This window comes from Mirounga leonina, unplaced genomic scaffold, assembly GCF_011800145.1.
Source record: "Mirounga leonina isolate KUSES-001 unplaced genomic scaffold, KU_Mleo_1.0 Mir_114, whole genome shotgun sequence".
Taxonomy (NCBI): domain Eukaryota; kingdom Metazoa; phylum Chordata; class Mammalia; order Carnivora; family Phocidae; genus Mirounga; species Mirounga leonina.
In genome coordinates, this window is record NW_023270265.1 from 27,126,519 (window position 1) to 27,148,119 (window position 21,601).

Sequence of the window (21,601 nt, forward strand, 5' to 3'; positions counted from 1 at the left end):
TCTGGGCTTCCCCAAAGCTGGCCTCAGGGGCACCACCTCAGACTTCCTGCATCTCTGGGAGTCAGGCTAAGGAATCTGCATTTTTAAAGTTCCTCAGGTGATTCTGACCAGTAGCGAGGTTTGGAGCACATCCCTCTGCGGTAGAAAGACTTCCTTCTCGGGATCGCCAGAGACACGCTGCCTCCTGGTACCTTCAGGACCCTGTGTGATCTTGGCCAGGGGTGGGGAGATTCTTTTTTTTTTTATTTTATTATGTTATGTTAGTCACCATACAATACATCATTAGTTTTTGATGTGGTGATCCACGATCCATTGTTTTCGTATAACACCCAGTGCTCCATGCAGTACGTGCCCTCCTTGATACCCATCACCGGGCTAACCAATCCCCCCACCCCCTCCCCTCTAAAACCCTCAGTTTGTTTCTCAGAGTCCATAGTCTCTCATGGTTCATCTCTCCCTCCGATTTCCCCCCCTTCATTTTTCCCTTCCTTTTCCTAATGTCCTCCATGCTATTCCTTATGTTCCACAAATAAGTGAAACCATATGATAATTGACTTTCTTTGCTTGACTTATTTCACTTAGCATAATCTCCTCCAGTCCCATCCACATAGTTAATATTTCTGGCACTTTTCATATATATATATATATTTTTTTTTTTTTTAAAGATTTTATTTATTTATTTATCAGAGAGAGAGCACAAGCAGGGGGAGCGGGGGAGCCGCAGGCAGAGGGAGAAGCAGGTTCCTCACTGAGCAAGGAGCCCGATGCGGGATTCGTTCCCAGGACCCTGGAATCGTGACCTGAGCCGAAGCCAGATGCTTAACCGACTGAGCCACCCAGGCAGCCTGGCACTTTTCATATATTTAAAAAAATTTTTTTAAAGATTTTATTTAAATATTTGTTAGAGAGGGCATGCTCATACACATAAGTGGAAGGTGGGGGGAAGAGGGAGAGGGAGAAACAGACTTCTTGCTGAGCAGGGAGCCAGATGTGGGACTTGATCCCAGGACCCTGAAATCATGACCTGAGTTGAAGGCAGACACTTAACTAAGCCACCCAGTCGCCCTCATATATATATATATATATTTAATTGAAGTGTAATTAACATACAGTGTTATATTAGCTTCAGGTGTACAGTATAGTGATTCTAAATTCTATACATTTCTCCACACTCATCAAGATGAGTGTACTCTTAATTCCCTTTATCTGTTTCACCCATTCTCCTACCCATCTCCCCTCTGGCAGCCACCAGTTCGTTCCCTGTATTTAAGAGTCAGTCTGCTTTTTTGTTTGTCTCCTTTTTTTTGTTTATTCATTTATTTTGTTTCTTTAATTCCACATATGAGTGATATCTTATGGTATTTGTCTTTCTTTGACTTGTTTCCTTCAACATCATACTGTCTAGGTCCATCCATGTTGTTACAAATGGCAAGATTTCATTCTTTTTTATGGCTGTGTAATATTCCATGGTATGTATATACTGCATCTTTTTTATCCATGCATCTGTCAGTGGACACTTGGATTGCTTCTGTATCTTGGCTATTGTATATAATGCTGCAGTAAACATAGGAGTGTATATCTCTTTTTGGATTAGTGGTTTTGTTTTTTGGGGGGCAAACACCCAGTAGTGGAATTACTGGATCATATGGTAATTCTATTTTAAATTTTTTGAGGAACATCCATACTGTTTTCCACAGTGGCTGCACCAATTTGCATTCCCACCAACAGTGCCTGAGGGTTCCTTTTCCTCCACATCCTCACCAATAGATTGTATCTAGTATCCTTTTCCAAATATATTTTATGCTTCCTTCCTCCCCCAACTCCCCCATTTTTTTTTTTTAAAGATTTTATTTATTTGAGAGAGAGAGGGCAAGCTCATGAGCAGGGGGAGGGGCAGAGGGGGAGAAAGAAGCACACTCCCCAATAGCAGGGAGTCCAGTGTAGGGCTCGATCCCAGGATCCCAGGATCATGACCCAACCTGAAGGCAGACACTTAACCAACTGAGCCACCCAGGTACCCCTGCCCCAATTTTCTTTATGGGACATCAATTATACATATGTTGGATTGCTTGATCATTTCCACAGGTCATTGAGATGTTCAGGTTTTTCAGTTTTTTTCCTTAGTGCTTTATTTGGCATATTGCTGTTTCTTCAAGTTCACTAATCTTTTCTTCTACAGCTGTTAATCCCATGTCATGAAATTACCATTTTAGACATTGTACTTTTTTTTCCCTGGAAGTTATATTTCATTCATTTCTTCTTTTTAAAGATCTTATTTATTTGAGAAAGAGATGATCCCTTTTCTTTGAATTCTTGGTAATTTGTATTGAATGCTAAACATTTAAAGAAATAAAAATGATGGAGACTCTAAATGATAGCTTCCTTAAGAAGGTTTACTATCCTTTTCATGGACATATCCCTTTGGTTTGATTGAGGCTGCTTTATTTCTGGTGCCTTTTCATGGTGTCAACTGAAAGCCTGACTTTTTTTTTTTTTAACCAGGGCATCTTGTCCTTGATGGGCTCTGTATGCCAGTTTTTGGCAACTTAGCACCATGAGATTGCTGAAGTATGCTTTAAATCTGGTTTTTCAAATCTGACTCTTTGCACGCAAAATATAGGCCCAAACGTCAGCAAATGCCCAGGGGGAAATTGTATATAGAATGTCAGGTTCACCACAGTACATTTCCATTCTGCCTAAAATTTTGGCTCCTAAAGTCTTGGCTGCATTAGTTGTTCTCTGATGCCTTCAAATAGCTTTTTGTATTTTATTCAGCTTTTATAGTTGTTTTTTTCTGCATAAAATTTAGTCTGATAAAATTAATACACCATAGCTGAAGCAAAATCCCAGTATTATTTTCATTAATTAAAATTTCATATTATTTTAAAAACATTTTCAAGCTCACAGAAAAGTTGCAAGTAAAATGCAAATAACATTTTGCCAGAAATCATTTGAGAGTAAGGTACAGACATGATTTTTCATCACTCCTGAATTCTTTGATGTGTATTTTCTACAAACAAGGGCATTCTCCTACATAACCTGTTAATAACCATCAAAATAAGGAAATTAATATTGTTACATGACTGTCAACTAATCTATAGACCCTATCCAGGTTTTTCTAGCAATCTCAATGTCCTTTATAATAAAGCAAAAGGATCTAGTTCAGAATCATATGTAGCATTTAGTTGTCATATCTCTTTAGTCTCTTTCAGTATGGGATAGTTCTTCAGTCCTTCTTTGACTTTGATGACACTGACATTTTTGAGGTTTATAGGCCAATTATTTTGTAGATTGCTTTTCAGTTTGGATTTTTCTGACGTTTTCTTATGATTAGATACAGGTTATCTATCTTTGGCAGAATATCATAGAGGTGATGCTGTGTTGTTCTTACTGTATTCTATCAGATGACATATGATTTTAATTTATTTCATTATTGGTGATATTAATGCTGACCACTTGCTTAAGATGTCAGCCAGGTTTTTCCACTGCAAAGTTACTGTTTTCTCATTTGTAATAAGTATTTATGTGGGGAGGTATTTTGAGACTATTCAAGTATCATGTTCCTCATCAAACTTTTAGTTTATTCTATTACTAATAGAGTCATGGGTTTCTGTTTTACTCATTGGCTTATTTTATTAGTTATCTTTTGCTGCATACCAAATACCACAGATTTAGTGGCTAATAATAACATGCAACACACATTTATTATCTTGCAGTTTCTTTGGGTCAGGAGTCTGGGCATGGCTGACCTGGGTCCTCTCCTGCAACATCTCTTGTAAGGCTGTAGTCAAGGTGTTGGCCAGCACTGAGGTCTCATTTGAAGACTTGATTGAGGAAAAATCCACTTCCAAGCTTACATGTTTTTTTGGCAGAATTTCTTTCTTCAAGGGTCACTGGACTGAGAGCCTCAATTCCTAGCTGGCTGTAGGCTGGAGACCACCCTCAGTTCCTTGCCACATGGACTACTTGCTTCATTAAAATATCCATGCCGAGAAGGCAATAGTGTCCGTTAGCAAGATAGAAGTTACAATGTTACTTAGAAGGTATTAGGCTGTCCCACACTCAAGGGGATGGGATTATACAAGGATTATGAATGCCAGGAGGTGGGGATCATTGGGGGCCATGTTAAAGTTTGCCTACCACAGTTATAATCCATTATTGTCATTATTTATTTTGATGTTCAATTTGTCCCAAATTTAGCCTGTGAGCGCCTTTCATGCTGGCCTGTGTGTCATCTTGCCATGTCTCCATCACCCTTTGAGTACCACAAGAACATGTTCTATGCTCATCTTAAACTTTTCCTTGCCCAAGTCCTGGAATCAGCCATTGTTCTAAGCAGTTTAGAGAGTGATATTTAGGATCATTAAATGTATTCATTGCTGTTAGCTTGTTACTTGTTAGTGGGTCTTCTCAGTTGATAGAGCTGGGGGTCTGTTTTTGTGTACACGTATCCCCTGTTTTATACCACTTTGCTTTTACAAAAGACCTGCTTTAGTACCTGTTTTCACTACCCAGAAGAAATCTGAAGGGGATTTTCACTTTCATGAAAAAAGGAGAAAAGTGAAAATAGCATTCAGTGTTTGTTATGCGTAGAGGCAGCATACACCCTGAGCAGTGAGAGTGGCACCGCCAAGCTCCTCTGGGAACCACACTCATATCCCAGCATCAAGGCTCCATAGTTTGAACTGTGTCTGTGAACATCTGTGCTTTATCTCCCTTTATTTGGTGTGTCCATTAGCAAGATGTGTCCTAAGGTATCAGAAAGTCGTTAAGAGAGGTTATTTTTTGGGTCTGGGAACACTAAAAAATGTTTCCATACAAATTAATGGCAATTCCTTCCTTGCTTTATGCCATTTTGGATTTTGAAAGTTTTCATAGGAACACTGTACTTTTCTCTCTTTTTTTAAAGATTCATTTATCTATTTCAGCGAGAGAGCATGTGCACATGCTCGTGCTAGTGGGGGAGTGGCAGCAGGAGAGAATCTTCAAGCAGACTCCCTGCTGAGTGGGGAGCTTGACATGGGGTTCCCCACGATCCATGAGATCACGACCTGAGCTGAAACCAAGAGTCGGATGCTTAACCTACTGAGCCACCCAGGCGCCCCAGGAACACTCTACTTTTGGATGGCAAGGGAAACCTGTATTTGGGTACACATATACATATATCATTTACCTAGAAATTTCTCTATGTATTGTAAGCTTTGAGCTCACAATAATTTCTTCAATTCTAGTTCAGTAGCATAGGATTCATTCTATTTTTCTTCCTTACTGTATTTGTAACTCTTTTTTGATTAGGAGAAATCTTGCTCTTACTATCCTCAGTATTTGATCTATCTTCTTATTTGATCCATCCTCCTATATAGCTCCTCTCCTATTGCTGTTAGAGGGCTCTTTATTCCCTGCCCCATACTCTGTGTGGATGCTTTCCTTACCCCTTTGGTTTCCCACTATTTGCATTGGGCTCTTCTCCCACTGGGTCTGAAACACTGTATTGGGTCATTGCCCCTCCACCCTGCTTATCCCACTGGGTCTGAAACTCAGTGCTGGGCCAGTATCCATCCCTTCACTCTCAGTGAATGTCTTCTGCTCAGTTTGGGAACCCTAGCTGCCCTGCCCCCCTGCACTGCCCTGCCCCATCACATTCCTCATCATACTGCTCACTGCCATTCTGGTCCCCCATGTGGAAGCCTTCCTCATTCCACTAGGGCTGTAGTACCCCATGTCAGGCCACCCTCTTGTGCAGATTTTTTTCCCTCACCCAGCTTGGGCTCTGAAGCTCTATGCCAGGCCTCTTCCACCTCAGGGACACCTTTCTCATATCCTTTGGACTCCAAAAGCATGTATTGGGCCACTGCAACCACGTCTACCACTCAGCTTGATGCCTGGTTAGCCTGTACTCACTATTAAGTGTCAAATTGAATTCTTCAAGTAGGAAAGGAGACAAGGGAAGAGGAATCAAATTTTATTTAAAAAAAAAAACTCACTAATTTTTTTTTTTTTTAAGATTTTATTTATTTATTTGACAGAGAGAGAGACAGCGAGAGAGGGAACACAAGCAGGGGGAGCGGGAGAGGGAGAAGCAGGCCTCCTGCCGAGCAGGGAGCCCGATGTGGGGCTCGATCCCAGGACCCTGGGATCATGACCTGAGCCGAAGGCAGATGCTTAACCGACTGAGCCACCCAGGTGCCCCTCACTAGTATTTTTACAGCAAATGCTTTTAACCTAGCACATCACAACTTACACAGAAATCAGTGATTCCCATATCTATATAATTCTTACAGATTTATAGCCAAGCTTTCATTCCAAATTTTTACTCATATACCAGAGGTATATTATGTCATATTAAGGATTTCTGAGCTTATCTAGCTCACTTTCCTTCCGCTGTGTCTATCAGTGTTACCGCCATCCTTCTAGTCATTCAAGTTTGAAAACTCATGGTTATTTCTGACTCATCCTCCTTCTTTCCTTATAGTTAGTTAAGTCCTATTAAGTCCTTTTTAAGTGCCATTTTTATGGGGCACTGTCCTAGGTACCCAGAATATCTAGTTTTGAATCCCATCTTTACTGCTTGCTAGGGTGCCTATCAACTTTTGTTAATTTATTTAACCTCTTTGGATCTTATTTACCATGCTAGATTGTTTTTTTTTTTTTTTTTAAGATTTTATTTATTTGTGAGAGAGAGAATGAGAGACAGAGAGCATGAGAGGGAGGAGGGTCAGAGGGAGAAGCAGACTCCCTGCTGAGCAGGGAGCCTGATGTGGGACTCGATCCCAGGACTCCAGGATCATGACCTGAGCCGAAGGCAGTCGCTTAACCAACTGAGCCACCCAGGCGCCCCATGCTAGATTGTTTTGCAGTAAGATAATTGTGAAAAGAGCTTTATCTAATACTGTTCCAGTAAGACCTTCCAGTCTGGTAAGATTGGTCTCAGTAAAGTAACCATTATTATCTTATCAGTATTTTTACCTATTCCATAAGTAAAAATTGCTTCCTTCTTTTTGGTGTGTAGCTGTAAGTGATCTCTCATCATTAAGCTCACATTTATTGAGTATCTACTATGACCAGATACTGGAGATAATAAAAAGATAAGATATGACTCATACCTCTGAGGAATACAGTCTGGTAGAAGAGACAAATATGTAATTAATTTACATATAGTAACAAGTGCTACAATAAAATTAAAGCCTGTGTCTGAACTTTTCTAAATTTTAATTAAACTTATATAGCAGCTACTGTCAAATACAATTTAGTATGTTATTGTATTTTCCTTGCAGTTACTGTTTGTGTTGGTTAATTAATCTCCCTAAGAAAGAGTACTTGAGAGCAGGTCTTTGTAGTGGTGAGTCTTTGGGTTTAGGGGAAACAAACACATTGGGGTCTTCTGTTATGGCCATATAGTCACTGTAACTGTTCTGAACTTGAGTTTACTGTTAAAGTGAAAATATTAATAACTCTTTGACAGGGTTTGTAATCATTAAATGAATAATGTATTTAGAGGGTCTAGCACAGTTTATGCCTGGTAAATTTTGGTTCTCCTCTCTTTGTACTCCATGTGTATCCATTCTGGTAAAGAATAAGTATTTGATTGACGGTTGACTTTACTGATTCTATGGTCTGCAGTTCATAATGGCTCCCAGAACATTTTCAAATACAAGTGACATTCATGGAAGCCTTAGTAATGACATCACTTTACTTTTTTTTTTTCCTTTGCATTCTTATTTTAATTTTACCACAATCTTGTGCAGTAAGGCTAGGCAGACATGACTATCCTATCTGACAGGTGAGAGTTTCATTTTTGAAGTCGTTGAACTAAATTGGGATTCTTAAGAGGCAATCATTGAATTTGTATAGGTAGAGTCTGAATGTATTACATGGCCTGTGGAATACTGTAGTTCTCTTGGACTGACTTTTTAGTTGATATAGTAGTAAAAAGGGAATTCTTCTATTCCATGGCTTAAGGATACACAAACTCTCAATGCAGCAATCTTTTTCTTGTTGATTATTATAGCTTCTATTACTCCTAGAAGTTGACCAACAGGGACCTGAGTTTAGGAGATTTTGTCATTCAGCTTTCATGTAATAAATGCTGAGGCCAGCCCTTTGTCTGCAGGGCCCTCTATCAGTGAAGAGGAACTGTGACTTTTCTCCCAGCAGCCAAGTAGGGGGAGGAGTTGAGGTTTTCACTGTTCTCTGTGAAAATTAATTTGTGCTGTTGAACCTGAAGGGCACTAGATAGTATATTCTTGAAGCACTGGAGAGACCCTTTGTTGCAACATTTCAATCTCTTTCTGATTCTTCCCTGTAGTAGAAAGCATGTTCAAGCATTTTTTAAAAATGTTGTGTGTGCTTCTCAAAAGCTAGTAAACTTATTCAATTGGATAACAAACTTCAGTTGTAATAAATTATTATAGTCTTCCAACTTTCTTTGATTTTGCAAAGTAGAGTTAGTTGGAGTGAGGTCAAGTGGGAATGAGCTGACAAGACAGATATGTGCTGTGTAGACAGGATGAAGGCACATGTGTGATCCAAACTTTGTTGTAGCTTTTGAGATAGTGCAGGAGAAACATTTAAGGAATAGGTTATTCACAGTCCTTTAACAGTTAGTAGAAGTTAAGTATTTAAATGTGAGAATACATTTGCTAGATTGCAGTTTAGTTTAGGACCTGCTTTTTTTTTAATTAAACATTTTTTTTTAAGATTTTATTTATTTATTTATTTGAGAGAGAGAGAGAGAGAAACAGCATGAGAGGGGATAGGGTCAGAGGGAGAAGCAGGCTCTCCGCCGAGCTGGGAGCCCGATGTGGGACTCGATCCCAGGACTCCGGGATCATGACCTGAGCCGAAGGCAGTCGCCCAACCAACTGAGCCACCCAGGCGCCCTAATTAAACATTTTTTAAGTGTAGAGAAAAAACCTTAGAAATTTAAATATTTTGCAGCCTAAACTTTAAGTAGAAAACGATTTGTGCTTTTCAGGTTTTTAAAGGTACGTTTTAAAGGGGATTACATCTTAAACATGGGAGGACAGAAAAAGTCTTAGATCTTTGTCAGCAATTGATGAGTCAGGATGGCCCTGAAATATATAGAATATATAAGAATAGTAACCAAAATGACACTCCTTTCCACCCTGTTACTTCTTGCCCAAATTTCTTTTGATTTTCCCCTTCCTTTAGAAAATGCTCCTAAATGTATAGAAGGGAAGGAGGTAGAGTAGAAGTTACAGCCTATTCCATTAATTTTGTGATTATATTTTTTCTCAGTGTTTTTAAGTGGCATTTACCAGTATGGGTAAGATTAATTGTTACAATACAAACCAATTTGAAAATTGGTTTTTAAATTGAGCTATAATATATAAAATCTTATGATAATGTGCAGATCTGACTATATGCAAGTGCAGTTTTCATACCCACACCAATTGTCTTGTAATAATCGAAAATGCATCCTCTGTGTGGTGTTTGCAAGTTAATGCTATTTTAGAAATCATACCAATATATCCAGTGGCTTTCCTGGGTGTTTGTGGCTCATTATTGATTATAATTTTATTTTGAAATTTTAGTTTAAGGGGATAGGGTAAGTCCTTTCAAATTCCTAGGAGTTTGGTGGAGGAAAGGAATAAATGAGTAAGGAAGAGCATTAAAATGACTAATAGTAAAGAAAGTCATAATAATTAATCAAGGACATACTGCAACAATAACACAGGATCTAATATAGAATGAAGGAGATGAAACATTTCAAAGAGGAATGCCTTAAAAACTTACCAAGGAGTGTTCACAAATACGCATATTTAATATAAAGAAAGAGATCCTGTAGGTGGCTTCAGTATGGCTAAAAGTGCATGAGCCATCTACCTCTTCTGAAGGGAAGGGGAGAAGTGAAGCTGTCTTCCAGTGCCTGCTGCTTTTTCTTTCTACCATTCCCTTTTTCCTCTTCTTTTTTTTCATTCTCTCTTTTTATTTATTTTCACTTTTTCTCAATCTACTACTTTTCTGAAATTCAGTCCCACCTTCAGAATGAGACTTTCTTATGCTTGGCATCCACAGAACTTTAACCAACTGCTTAATAAAATGCAGTGTCTCTCATTAACCATGAGAGAAACTCACTAACAACAAGTTGTTGTGTTTTTTTACATTAACGATTTTAAACATAGAAGAATTTAAGTTTGAGAGAATGTCACTAGAATGGATTTTTATCTCTCGTTCATTGTTCTGTCCCTCATGCCTAGAACAGTACAAGGAAAATGTATATATACATATAAATAAATAAATACTTGTTGGATGAATGACTAAAAACATTAGACTTAGACATTTTTAACATCATTTACTTATAAAAATTATTTTAGTGAAGAACTTGATGCTTCCAGTGTAGAGCAGTAATAGGAGAACAGTGATTCTTAAGGAAAAACTTTTTTGTCCTGCTCTCCCTTTTTCTTCTCCTTGTTGCCTTCTGACAACATGAGAATCTCTCTTCCTGAGAACTACTGGATAAGACTGAAATTAGTATAAAAAGTTCTAAGGAAAGTTGGAGTAAATAAGAGATGTACATTGGCAGGGTGAAAGGGAGAAGGAAATTATAAGTTCACAGGATGGGACTAAGATGGGTATTTGAACAAAACATCAAGTTAGTTATTAGCTAGAGAGCCAGGGCCAATTGGAAGGACAGAGAAGGTGAGTTAATGTAGGCGGTTGGGAAAGATCAGATCAATAGAGTGCTTGGATTTCATGCAATAGATAAAGGGAGCCATTATGAATTATTGGTGAGAGTGACGTGATAGTAAGGTGAACACAGTTATTCTATTTAGCTGCTGTTTGTAAAATGAATTATAGCTTGAGGTGAAGAAATATTGGAAACAGTGAACAAAGTTAGGAGATTGTTTTAATAGTTCAAAGCAGTGTAGCTGTTGTGGTTGGTGTGTTATCCAGTGATGTCTTTAGCAAATACCCTTCTTTGAAGTCTGATGTCTCCACATGACCTAGGGATGGATGGAGGCAGGAAGAAGAGTTCTGTACTTAAGAAGCAATAGGACAGCATTCCAGTTCCTACTTCTCTACATTCTGAATTCATGATCATGAATAAAAACTTTGATTTTTCTTGGGCATTAGTCACCTTAACTATAAAATGAGAAAATAATGACCTCAAAGCAGGATCTAGACAAAAATCTTTATTTTTTTGGAGTCCTTTGTAGCACAGTATTCTTTTTTTTTTTTAAAGATTTTATTTATTTATCTGAGAGAATGGGAGACAGAGAGCATGAGAGGGGAAGGGTCAGAGGGGGAAGCAGACCCCCTGCCGAGCAGGGAGCCTGATGCGGGACTCGATCCCGGGACTCCAGGATCATGACCTGAGCCGAAGGCAGTTGCTTAACCGACTGAGCCACCCAGGCGCCCGTAGCACACTATTCTTACATCAGTTATAGAGAGTGTGACCAATGGATACCATATTTTGTTTCCTAATACTAATTTCTATAACTAGAATATTTTAAGAATAAAAAGTCCCATGATGATATTCAATACTTTAAGACTTAAAATTTCCAGTTTAATACTATGTGTATTCACTGCTGTATTTTAAAATATGTATTGCTGTTTTTATATGTGCTATGATCAGGTATTTAGTTTTTTTAGTACTGTTAGATTGTTGATGGACCAAATCTCAGCCTGGGATACATTTAGAGAAACTTGAAGAATGTAAAAATTCTTCTAAAGGATACAGTGTTTTATAAGACTATGGAAGCAATAACACTAATACTATTTAATTAGTATTACTAGAAATCATCATTTCTACCCTTTTTGCTACTGAATACATTATATGTATTTTTATACTCACACATACCTTTTTATTTAGAAGATTTTAATACCAGCAACTTTTTTGGGTTCTTTTTCTCTTTCTCTTTTTCTGTCCTTGTCTCTCTTTCTTTCATTGTGGTTGTTTTCCCTTCTGTTTGGGTTGTCCTCCCCCCACCCCACCCCCCAATCCATCTGGAAAGATGGAAGAGGCAGCTGCTATGGTAACTATGCATTTTGGTTAATGAATAGCAGACTGACAAGATACATAAAACGTACGCAAACCGTGCAGAGTTGGCTGCTGTCAAAGCTGTGGGGGTATAATACTTTCTCTTTTCCTTCTCGCCACCTTCTAAAAAAAAAAAAAACAACTTTCCTGTTGTATTTTGTTTTCTAATTTACCATTCCTAATAAGGAAATTACCATGAAGTGTTCTTTTTCTGTTTAGTCTTTACAGTATTTCACCCTGTGGTGAATTTATGGGAGATGAGGTGCACAGAGGAAAAGAATTGATTAGTTGGATTAAGAAGTAGATTTCCTTTAGACTCATACATAAAAGAACAGAGACAAAAATTTTTTACTATTTGTTTTTTTTACCTATAACCTCCTTTCTTTCCGCTTGCCTTTTGGCCACTAGCGCCCCTTTCAAGGTTCTCTCCGGGGTTAGAAATAGTAAGTAGTATGTTTCTTGAATATGTTTCTGTCATAAAGGCCAGCTGCAACTGGAATATTGCATTCAGTCAAGCCTTGAAAATTCCTGTAATCTGTGCCATCCTGTCTCATACTGTCCCATCTCATAGTTGTCCTCTCTCTGCAGTGCTCTATGCCCAGGTCTCTGTGGCTGGGCTGCTCCAGCCTGGCGGACAGCATGCCTTCGCTGCGATGCCTGTATAACCCAGGGACTGGCGCACTCACAGCTTTCCAGGTACTTTCTCTGTCTCTGTGGGTTATTTGCGGGCATTAGTGTGTGTGTCTGATTTCATTCGTGTGTCCTCCTTCTTTCCTATGCTCTACTTATGTTCACTTTCTCTCCTTCATATTGCCTGTATTTCACATCACTCAGTACTCCTTTAACGATTCATTTTTAATGTAGACCCAGACTGATCCACTCTTAAGACATTTTTATTACTGTGATTGGTTTGCCAGAATTGATACAGCACAAGTTGACTGTTGGTTTTCATATCTAGTACAAGTATGATAGTGAATTTTAAAGTAATTTCAACCAATAGCATTTATTATGTAATGTTTGCTCTGGACTTACATAAAGCCAATTAATGTAATTAATTACAACCAGTTGCCTTGACACCTTCTTGTGTTTTTCTTATGATTATTAAAAATAAAAAGTACTCTAATTCAGAGTGTCTCCTGGTTATTATACTCCTCTATATATTTTGGGGTAAGATCTGTATTTAATTATCTCTTAATTAACAGGTCTAGTTTCAAGGTGGAAAGGCCTTTTAAGACCTTGAGTACAATATTCAGCTTGAAACAGTCCAGCTGGTCTTGCATGAACTGACAGATTCTAGTTCCTTTAGCCTTTCTTAGAGGCTATTAGGACAATCTAGGCTGTGAGAGAAATCTATAGAGAGAATGGAACATTTGTAGAGAAACATGTAAGAAAGAGCTTGATGTCCATATCTTACAGATTAGGGTACTATATATGCTGATTTTCTTGGCAGAAATGTTATCTGTTCACCTCAGGTATTTGCAGTTTGTGTTTCACATTTAATAGTAATACACAAGTTAGCTTTTTGTTTGTTTTTAACCTATGTAGTTTTTACTCTATTTAGAAGAATTTCAAATGCAAGCTGTAAGCAAGCATCAGAATGCTTATGACTAAAGTCTTAGTTAAAAGAGAGGAAGTTAAGTATTCTCCATTCCTGAACTGTGCTAACAATTGCTGGTCCTTAATGATACTGTTTTAGTGGTGATAATGCTAGATATTTCTATATGTCCTTTGTAAAACATAATATTAAACTTCCTTTGCTTGTCTTAGGAGATACAATATATGAAAGTGCATAGGCTTCTAACATTAGTTAAATCACGGCTTACATACTGTCTTTGTCACTAGTATGATCTTGAGCAAGTCATTTCACCCTCATCCTTATGTTCCCCATCTGTACATGGGGACTACAGTAAAGGCATGCAGTAAATGGCTGCTGTGGTTACCATCTTCATCATCATTCATATTATTGCTGTTGTTGTTAGAGAATAGTGCTATCCTGACAGTATCCATTTATTTCAAGTATTTAAACTTTTGCTACATGTCATATTGATAAAGTTTCTGCTGTTGAGGAGCTCATGGACTAATCTGTGGGTTTTTAATCTTTTGGAGGTTGTAATAAGTTTAGCCAAACCACAAAGTCTAAGAGAATAGTCACTGGAAGACCGCCCTCATTTCAGACACCAGTTGCGAGTCTAGGAGCCCCCATGACCACATTCATGTTTGATAATTCACTAGAAAGGACTCACAGAACTCACTGAAAGCTATTATACTTACAATTTAGTACAGGGCAAGAATGCAGGTTAAAATTAGCCACAAGAAAGAGACACATGGGCAGATTCTCAAGGGGACCAAATTTAGAACTTCATCATCTCCCCATGGATTCATGACCTGGCCATAGTATATGACAGTATACACAAGGTATTGCCAACGAGGGGAATTTACCCAAGTCTTTTGTGTCTAGAATTTTTCGGGGGCCCAATTACAAACTGCTTGCATGGCTGACTGTTAGTATCTAGCCCCTTCTGTAGGTCACACTAATGCTTTCAGTCTCCATTTCCTCTCAGGATTGGAACTGATAAAGTATGGCTCAAAGCCTCCACTGTAAGTCACATTTGTCCAGTGGCCAAAATCCTCAGGCAAAGAAAGACACCCTCTTAGGTAAAGAAGTTCCCGAGGCCTAGATACCACCTCCCAGTAGCCAAAGGCAGAGGCCAGACCTATCGCTGGGTAAGGTTAGTTCTTCACTACACAGGGGTCATGGACTCCTTTGAGAATTTGAAGAGAACTATTGATCTTAGAAAAATGCATATGACGCATAGGCAAATGGTTATATGTATAATTATTATATTTCTATTAAATCACATAACCCCCAGAGTATAAACTCCCAAACTGAAAAATCCTATGAGAGAAATGTGCAGAGAGCCATAAGAATATATAAATGAGGAACGTGATCTAATCCGAGGGTGAGGGTAAGGAAGATCAGGTAATGTTTGAGTTAAGGTCTTGAGGATGAGTAGGAATTAACTAGGCAAAAGGGAGGAGGGGGAAACATTTCAGGCCTAAGGAAGAGGCAATGCGAAGACCCTGGGGACAGGTGGAGCTTGGTGCATTTAATGACTCTACTGAAAAAAGACTATTATTTCAGAGAAGGAGGAGAATGGAGCTAGGAAAGACTGGGAAGCTTGATCATGCAGAAATGATTTGTGGGTCATCTTAGCCTTGATGCTAAGAACGGTAAGCTGTTGAAAGGACTTAAATACAAGTTTGGCCTGATCAGATTTGCATTAATTTTTCTTATTATTGGTAAAGATTTATTTATTTATTTATTAGAGAGAGAGAGAGCATACACATGAGTGGAGGTGGGAGGGGCAGAGGGAGAGGGAGAAGCAGACTCCCCCATGATGCGGGGCTCCATCCCAGGACCCCGAGGTCATGACATGAGCAGAAGGTAGATGCTTAACTGACTGAGCCACCCAGGCACCCCCAGATTTGCATTTAGATGTATTACTCTAGCTATTTTTTTTTTTTAGTTTTTTTTTTTAAAGATTTTATTTATTTTTTTGATAGAGACATAGCGAGAGTAGGAACACAAGCAGGGGGAGTGGGAGAGGGAGAAGCAGGTTTCCCGCAGAGCAGGGAGCCCAATGTGGAACTCGATCCCAGGACCCTGGGATAATGACCTGAGCCGAAGGCAGACGCTTAACGACTGAGCCACCCAGGCGCCCTACTCTAGCTATTTTAAGGACAATTTCAGTAATTGAAGAGAGAGATGGTGGCAGTTTGGTTTTGGTCTGGTACTCCTTTGCATTCTTAAAAATTATTGAGGACACCAAAGTGCTTTTATTTATATGGGTTATATCTATTGATATTTACTATTTGAAATTAGAACTGAGGAAAAATTTAAGTATTAATTTATTACTTCATTTAAAGTAACTATAATAAACCCATTCTGGGGCACCTGGGTGGCTCAGTTGGTTAAGTGCCTTCCGCTCAGGTCGTGATCCCAGGGTCCTGGGATCAAGTCCTGCATCAGACTCCTTGCTTCACGGGGAGCCTGCTTCTCTCTCTGCCTTTGCCTTTCTCTTTCTCTCTCTGTCTCTCATGAATAAATGAATAAAATATTTTTTTAAAAAAAGCCCTATCACATGCTAATACAAATAAAATATTTCAGGGCACCTGGGTGGCTCAGTTGGTTAAGCATCTGCCTTCGGCTCAGGTCATGATCCCGGAGTCCTGGGATCCAGTCCCACATCGGGCTCTCTGCTCAGCGGGGAGTCTGCTATTCCTTCTCACTCTCCCTCTTTCTCATATAAATAAATAAATTCTTTTTTTTTTTTAAAGATTTTATTTATTCATTTATTTGAGAGAGTGAGAGAGAGAGCACATGAGAGGGGGGAAGGTCAGAGGGAGAAGCAGACTCCCTGCTGAGCAGGGGAGCCCGATGTGGGACTCGATCCCGGGACTCCAGGATCATGACCTGAGCCGAAGGCAGTCGCTTAACCAACTGAGCCACCCAGGCGCCCTAAATAAATAAATTCTTAAAAAAAAACCATACAAATAAAATATTTTATTAAAAATAACCTTTCTAAAAAAATTAAGACTAGCATTGTATTACATTTTTTATAAATCTCTCTAATGTCTGGATTAATAAACGACAGCTGGATTCTCATTTCTGTTTCTGCATTCAATCTGTTGTGATGTAGTGTTTTGAATATATGGAGAATATCCAACCACACAGAAATGTAAGAGGTACTTTAATACCCTTTTCAGTTAGTTGTAATTTCTTAAAGATTATTACAGTATAGAATCTGAAACCATATCAATAAACTTTTTGTGCTCTGTTACATTAAAATGCATTGGTCTCAATCTTTTCAACAGATCATGTTGGAACAATTGGACATCTATGTGCAAAATAATGAACCTCAACTGTTACATAGCACCATATACAAAAACTAACTCAGATTGGATCATAGGCCTAATATGAGCTAAAATTACAAAACTGATAGGAAAAAATGAGGGAGAAAAAAATCATTGTGACTCTGGGTTCAGCAGACTGCAGTGAAAGGAACTTTCTCAGATTATGAAAATGTTCTGTATCTTGAGAATGAGGTTACATAAATGTATAGATTTGTCAAACTCATCTGAGAGTACACTTTAGATCTGTGTATTTCACTGAGTGTAAATTTTACATTAACAAAAATCTAAATAGGTGAATAAAATTAAATCCAAACTAGAAAGATGTAAAAGTACTATGCAGTGACTATTCTGATTTGCCACCAAAGATTAGTTTTGCCTATTCTTCAACTTCATATAAATAAACTCATATAGCATAGATTCTTTTGTGTCTTTTTTCTTTTGATCAATATGTTTTTGAGATTTGTCCATTTAGTTATGTTTATCAGTAATTTATTCTTTTTTATTGCTGAATATGTTCCATTGTATTACTGTGCCACAATTTATCCATTTGTCCATTAATAGACATTTGGCTTGTTTCCATTTTTTTGACTACTATGAATAAAGCTACTCTATACAGTTTGTACAAGTCCTTTTGTGGACATCTGTTTTTATTTCTCTTGGTAAATGCCTAAGAATGGAATTGCTGGGTCATAAAACAAAGTGTATTTTTAACTTAAAAAGAGACAATCAAATGGAAATAGTCAAGTGTCCCATCGACTGATGAATGGATAAAGAAGATGTGGTATACATATACAATGGAATATTACTCAACCATAAAAAAGAGTGAAATCTTGTCATTTGCAGCAACATGGATGGAACTAGAGAGTATTATGCTAAGCAAAGTAAGTCAGAGAAAGACAAATACATATGCTTTCACTCATATGGAATTTAAGAAACAGAATAAATGAGCAAAGGGAAAAAAAGAGGGAGAGAGAGAAGCAAACCAAGAAACAGACTTCTAACTATAGAGAACAAACTGGTTACCATAGGTGAGGTTGGGGGGTGGTGGGTGAAACAAGTGATGGGGATTAAGGAGGGTACTTGCTGTGATGAGCACTGGGTGTTGTATGGAAGTGTTGAATCACTATATTGTATACCTGAAACTAATATTACACTGTATGATAACTAACTGGAATTAAAATAAAAACTTAAAGAAGAGAGACAGTCAAGTATATCTTCAAAGTAGTTATCCCAGAAAGAATACTCATTTAGTAATATTGCCAAATATGTTTAAGGATGTGAGCTGGTAATAGCTTCATGGTATTTTTTTCTTTGAAATCATTGCAGTCCTTTAGTAAATTTGAAGTACCTTCAAAGTCAAAATTCTATGACAATAGAAAAAGAAGAGCCTTAGAATCATTATTGAGTCTGTTGGATTATCATCAGTAACTCGGATGGAAATGGCAATATTGGGATGGTTTGATTATTAACATTTCACACCATACATTTTAAGCTAGTGACAGAAAAGATGCTGAAAATATTGTTTAAATAGATTCTATGAGGACATAGTTAATTTGAACATATTTTCAATTTCATCATTCCATTGGTTTGTCCTGGAAAGTATATGGGTGATTAAGAGGATTTCTGTTGATTAACAGTGGATGTATTTTGTGGAATCATTTGCTGATCCTCAGCAAGTGGTGATCTTATTGTCTATGATATTAAATGAGAATGAGCAGTAGAGAGAAAGTACTTAAAAATAGCTGAGTAATTAAGATTCTTTATTTTCTTTAGACATTGAAAGAAGAGAAATTCTAACAGTAAGAATATAACTAGATTTATATGACCTTAGAATATTTTAGGTGTCAAGTATAGCTGTAGTTTTTTAGGGAAATCTTGAGCTAAATGAACCATGTAATATTTTAATATTAACAAGGGTCCCTTGTCAAAGGTTAAAATTGTTGGGGGTTGACTTTAGGAGAGACAGTGTATTTTATTGTTTAAGAATATTTAGAGGTCAGGGCGCCTGGGTGGCTCAGTTGTTAAGCGTCTGCCTTCGGCTCAGGTCATGATCCCAGGGTCTTGGGATTGAGCCCCACATCGGTCTCCTTGCTCAGCGGGAAGCCTGCTTCTCCCTCTCCCACTCCCCCCTGCTTGTGTTCCCTCTCTCGCTGTGTCTCTGTCAAATAAATAAATAAAATCTTTAAAAAAAAAATAGAGGTCTATTAAACCTTACCATCTGCTAAGTGAAATGTTAAAATGGAACAGTACTAGGAAAATTAAGGATTATTCAGAATGTATATATGGAAGTCTTCATTTTACATTTGAAGTTTTAGGGCAGCATGTCTTATCACACTCACTATAAACTAATATTCAAATCTTATCAGAAAACAATATCATTAAGGAAAATTTTCTCGTGACAGAAATGCTTATCAAGCCCTAGGTGATGCCCGCCCCCCCCCCCAGTGTATATGAACAATCTCAGTACAGCATAATTTCTCTACAATAAAAAATTTAGTTCTTTTTTGTGCATATGTTGACATTTGACCTATGTTTATCCCAGTTACAGCTTTTACATTAGTTCACATATAGGGGCAGATAAAAAAATGCCTTTATTTTGTGTGTGGGGGGGGATGCGGGGAACACACATTTTCCCCTGCTTATAAAACTATTTTATTGTTTATTGTAGAATATATAAATTATTTGGTAAATCTATAAACAAGAAAGTATCACCCATAATTCTTGCACTTTAAGATAATCATCATGTTAGTTTCCTTTAATCTGGAATGACATCCATTTGTGCATGCAGGTACACACACAGGCATGTCTGGGCAAATGTAGTTCAGTTTTATTTTTATTTATTTATTTATTTTTAAAGATTTTATTTATTTATTTGACAGAGACACAGCGAGAGAAGGAACACAAGCAGGGGGAGTGGGAGAGGAAGAAGCAGGCTTCCCACGGAGCAGGGAGCCCGATGCGGGGCTCGATCCCAGGACCCTGGGATCATGACCTGAGCCGAAGGCAGGCACTTAACGACTGAGCCACCCAGGCGCCCCTGTAGTTCAGTTTTAAAATACTTTCTATTCCATTTAAGCATAAAATTATATAAAAATTAAAATTTTAGTATTGTAGAAAATACAGACAAGAAGAAAGAAGGAATATTTTAAGTGTCCTCCTAGATATTACCACTTTATTGAAGCTAACACTTTTGAATTTTAACTATGTCCTGTTCTTGTCCAAATTCTACATTCATCAGTCACTTTCATTGATTTCCATCTTCTTTATCTCATGGCAGTTGCTCACATGTTTGTAAATTGAACATAGTTTGAACTTGGTTTACCATTCATGTAATTGAGTGGTTTGCCACCACTTTCCTCTCATGTAATTCTTAGCCATTTCAGATTTACAGTTCTCTAAAGGTGCTGTGTTCTCTTATGTATCTGTGTCTTTGCAAATTCTGTTCTCCCTACCTGGAGAACCCTACAGAAAACACCTATTCTCCCTAACCCCCTACCTTCCACATTTATCTACCTGGCTACTTAATAATCTCTGTGATTCAACTCAGGTAGTTTTACCTCTAGGATAAAGGTCCTCGCTGATCTTTTCACCCTCCCCCTTAACCTCATTAGAGCATCTGTACCCAGGGCATGCAATAGATATCTCTGTCATAGCACTGATACACTATTTCATTTGTTCCCTCACTAGACTTAAGTTTCTTGAGAGGAGGACTATGTTTTGTTCATTTTATATTTCCAGTGGCAAGTACACTGTTTGATACAAAGTATGTACTTTATGAATTTTTGCTGAACAAATGAATGGACTTAAATAATTTGAAGAAAACTGTCAACATATATAGAGCAGGAGGAGAGAAAGCATTGAATTGCTGATGGTACCACACATAGATACACACAACTGTTGTGTATTCAGAAAGAAGTCATGATAATTAAACATTCCAAAGACCACAGTGCATTTACATGGAAAAAATGAAAACATGCTGAATCTGATATATGGGTAGTCCTCAAATTTTACACATTTGGCTGTCATACAGCTCACACTATGATGATCCCCTCTGAATTGGATTTTGTGTGCTGAATTTGGACTCTTGTTGATGAACAAGTGCACATTTCAAGCTCTTAAATAGTGGCACTGCCAGCCAGTTAACAGTTCAGTTTCAATGATGTCGACATCTTTATCTTCACAACAGTGTGTGTTTGTGCAATTATTTGACTATTTTATTGCATTTTACCCTTATTCTATGAAAGAATAGACACTGGGAAAATTAAAATGATGATAGTAGTGATAAACAACAGTCTAGAGAAAAGATGGAATTCATTAAGCATACTGAAAGTGACCCTTTAGGCTTGATTAGGCACAAAATTAAAGTACATGTGCAAAATGTTGGAAATCTATCATTGAAGATCACTTCTTTTTTTTTTTTTTTTTAACATTTTATTTATTTGAGAGAGATAGAGATAGCGACAGAGATAGAGAGCGCATGAGCAGGGAGGAAAGGGAGAAGCAGGCTCCCTGATGAGCAGAGAGCCCGATGCTGGGGGATCCCAGGACCCTGGGACCATGACCTGAGCCGAAGGCAGACGCTTAACCAACTGAGCCACCCAGGCACCCCTGACGATCACTTCTTTCTTTCTTTCTTTCTTATTATTATTTTTAAAGATTTTATCTATTTATTTGACAGAGCAA

At 37.9% G+C, this 21,601-nt stretch overlaps 1 protein-coding gene across 4 annotated transcripts in view; it reads left to right on the top strand.

Annotated features, from left to right (window-relative positions):
- Positions 1–21,601, top strand: part of BTRC (beta-transducin repeat containing E3 ubiquitin protein ligase) — a 169,618-nt gene that overhangs the window by 41,783 nt on the left and 106,234 nt on the right. For 2 of the 4 annotated variants that reach the window (XM_035027496.1, XM_035027505.1), the window contains exon 2: positions 12,593–12,700. The exons of the other annotated variants lie outside the window; for them this stretch is intronic. In XM_035027496.1, the coding sequence (XP_034883387.1) occupies positions 12,593–12,700 (108 nt within the window). The remainder of the gene's footprint in view (positions 1–12,592; positions 12,701–21,601) is intronic. 4 annotated transcript variants of the gene reach the window in all.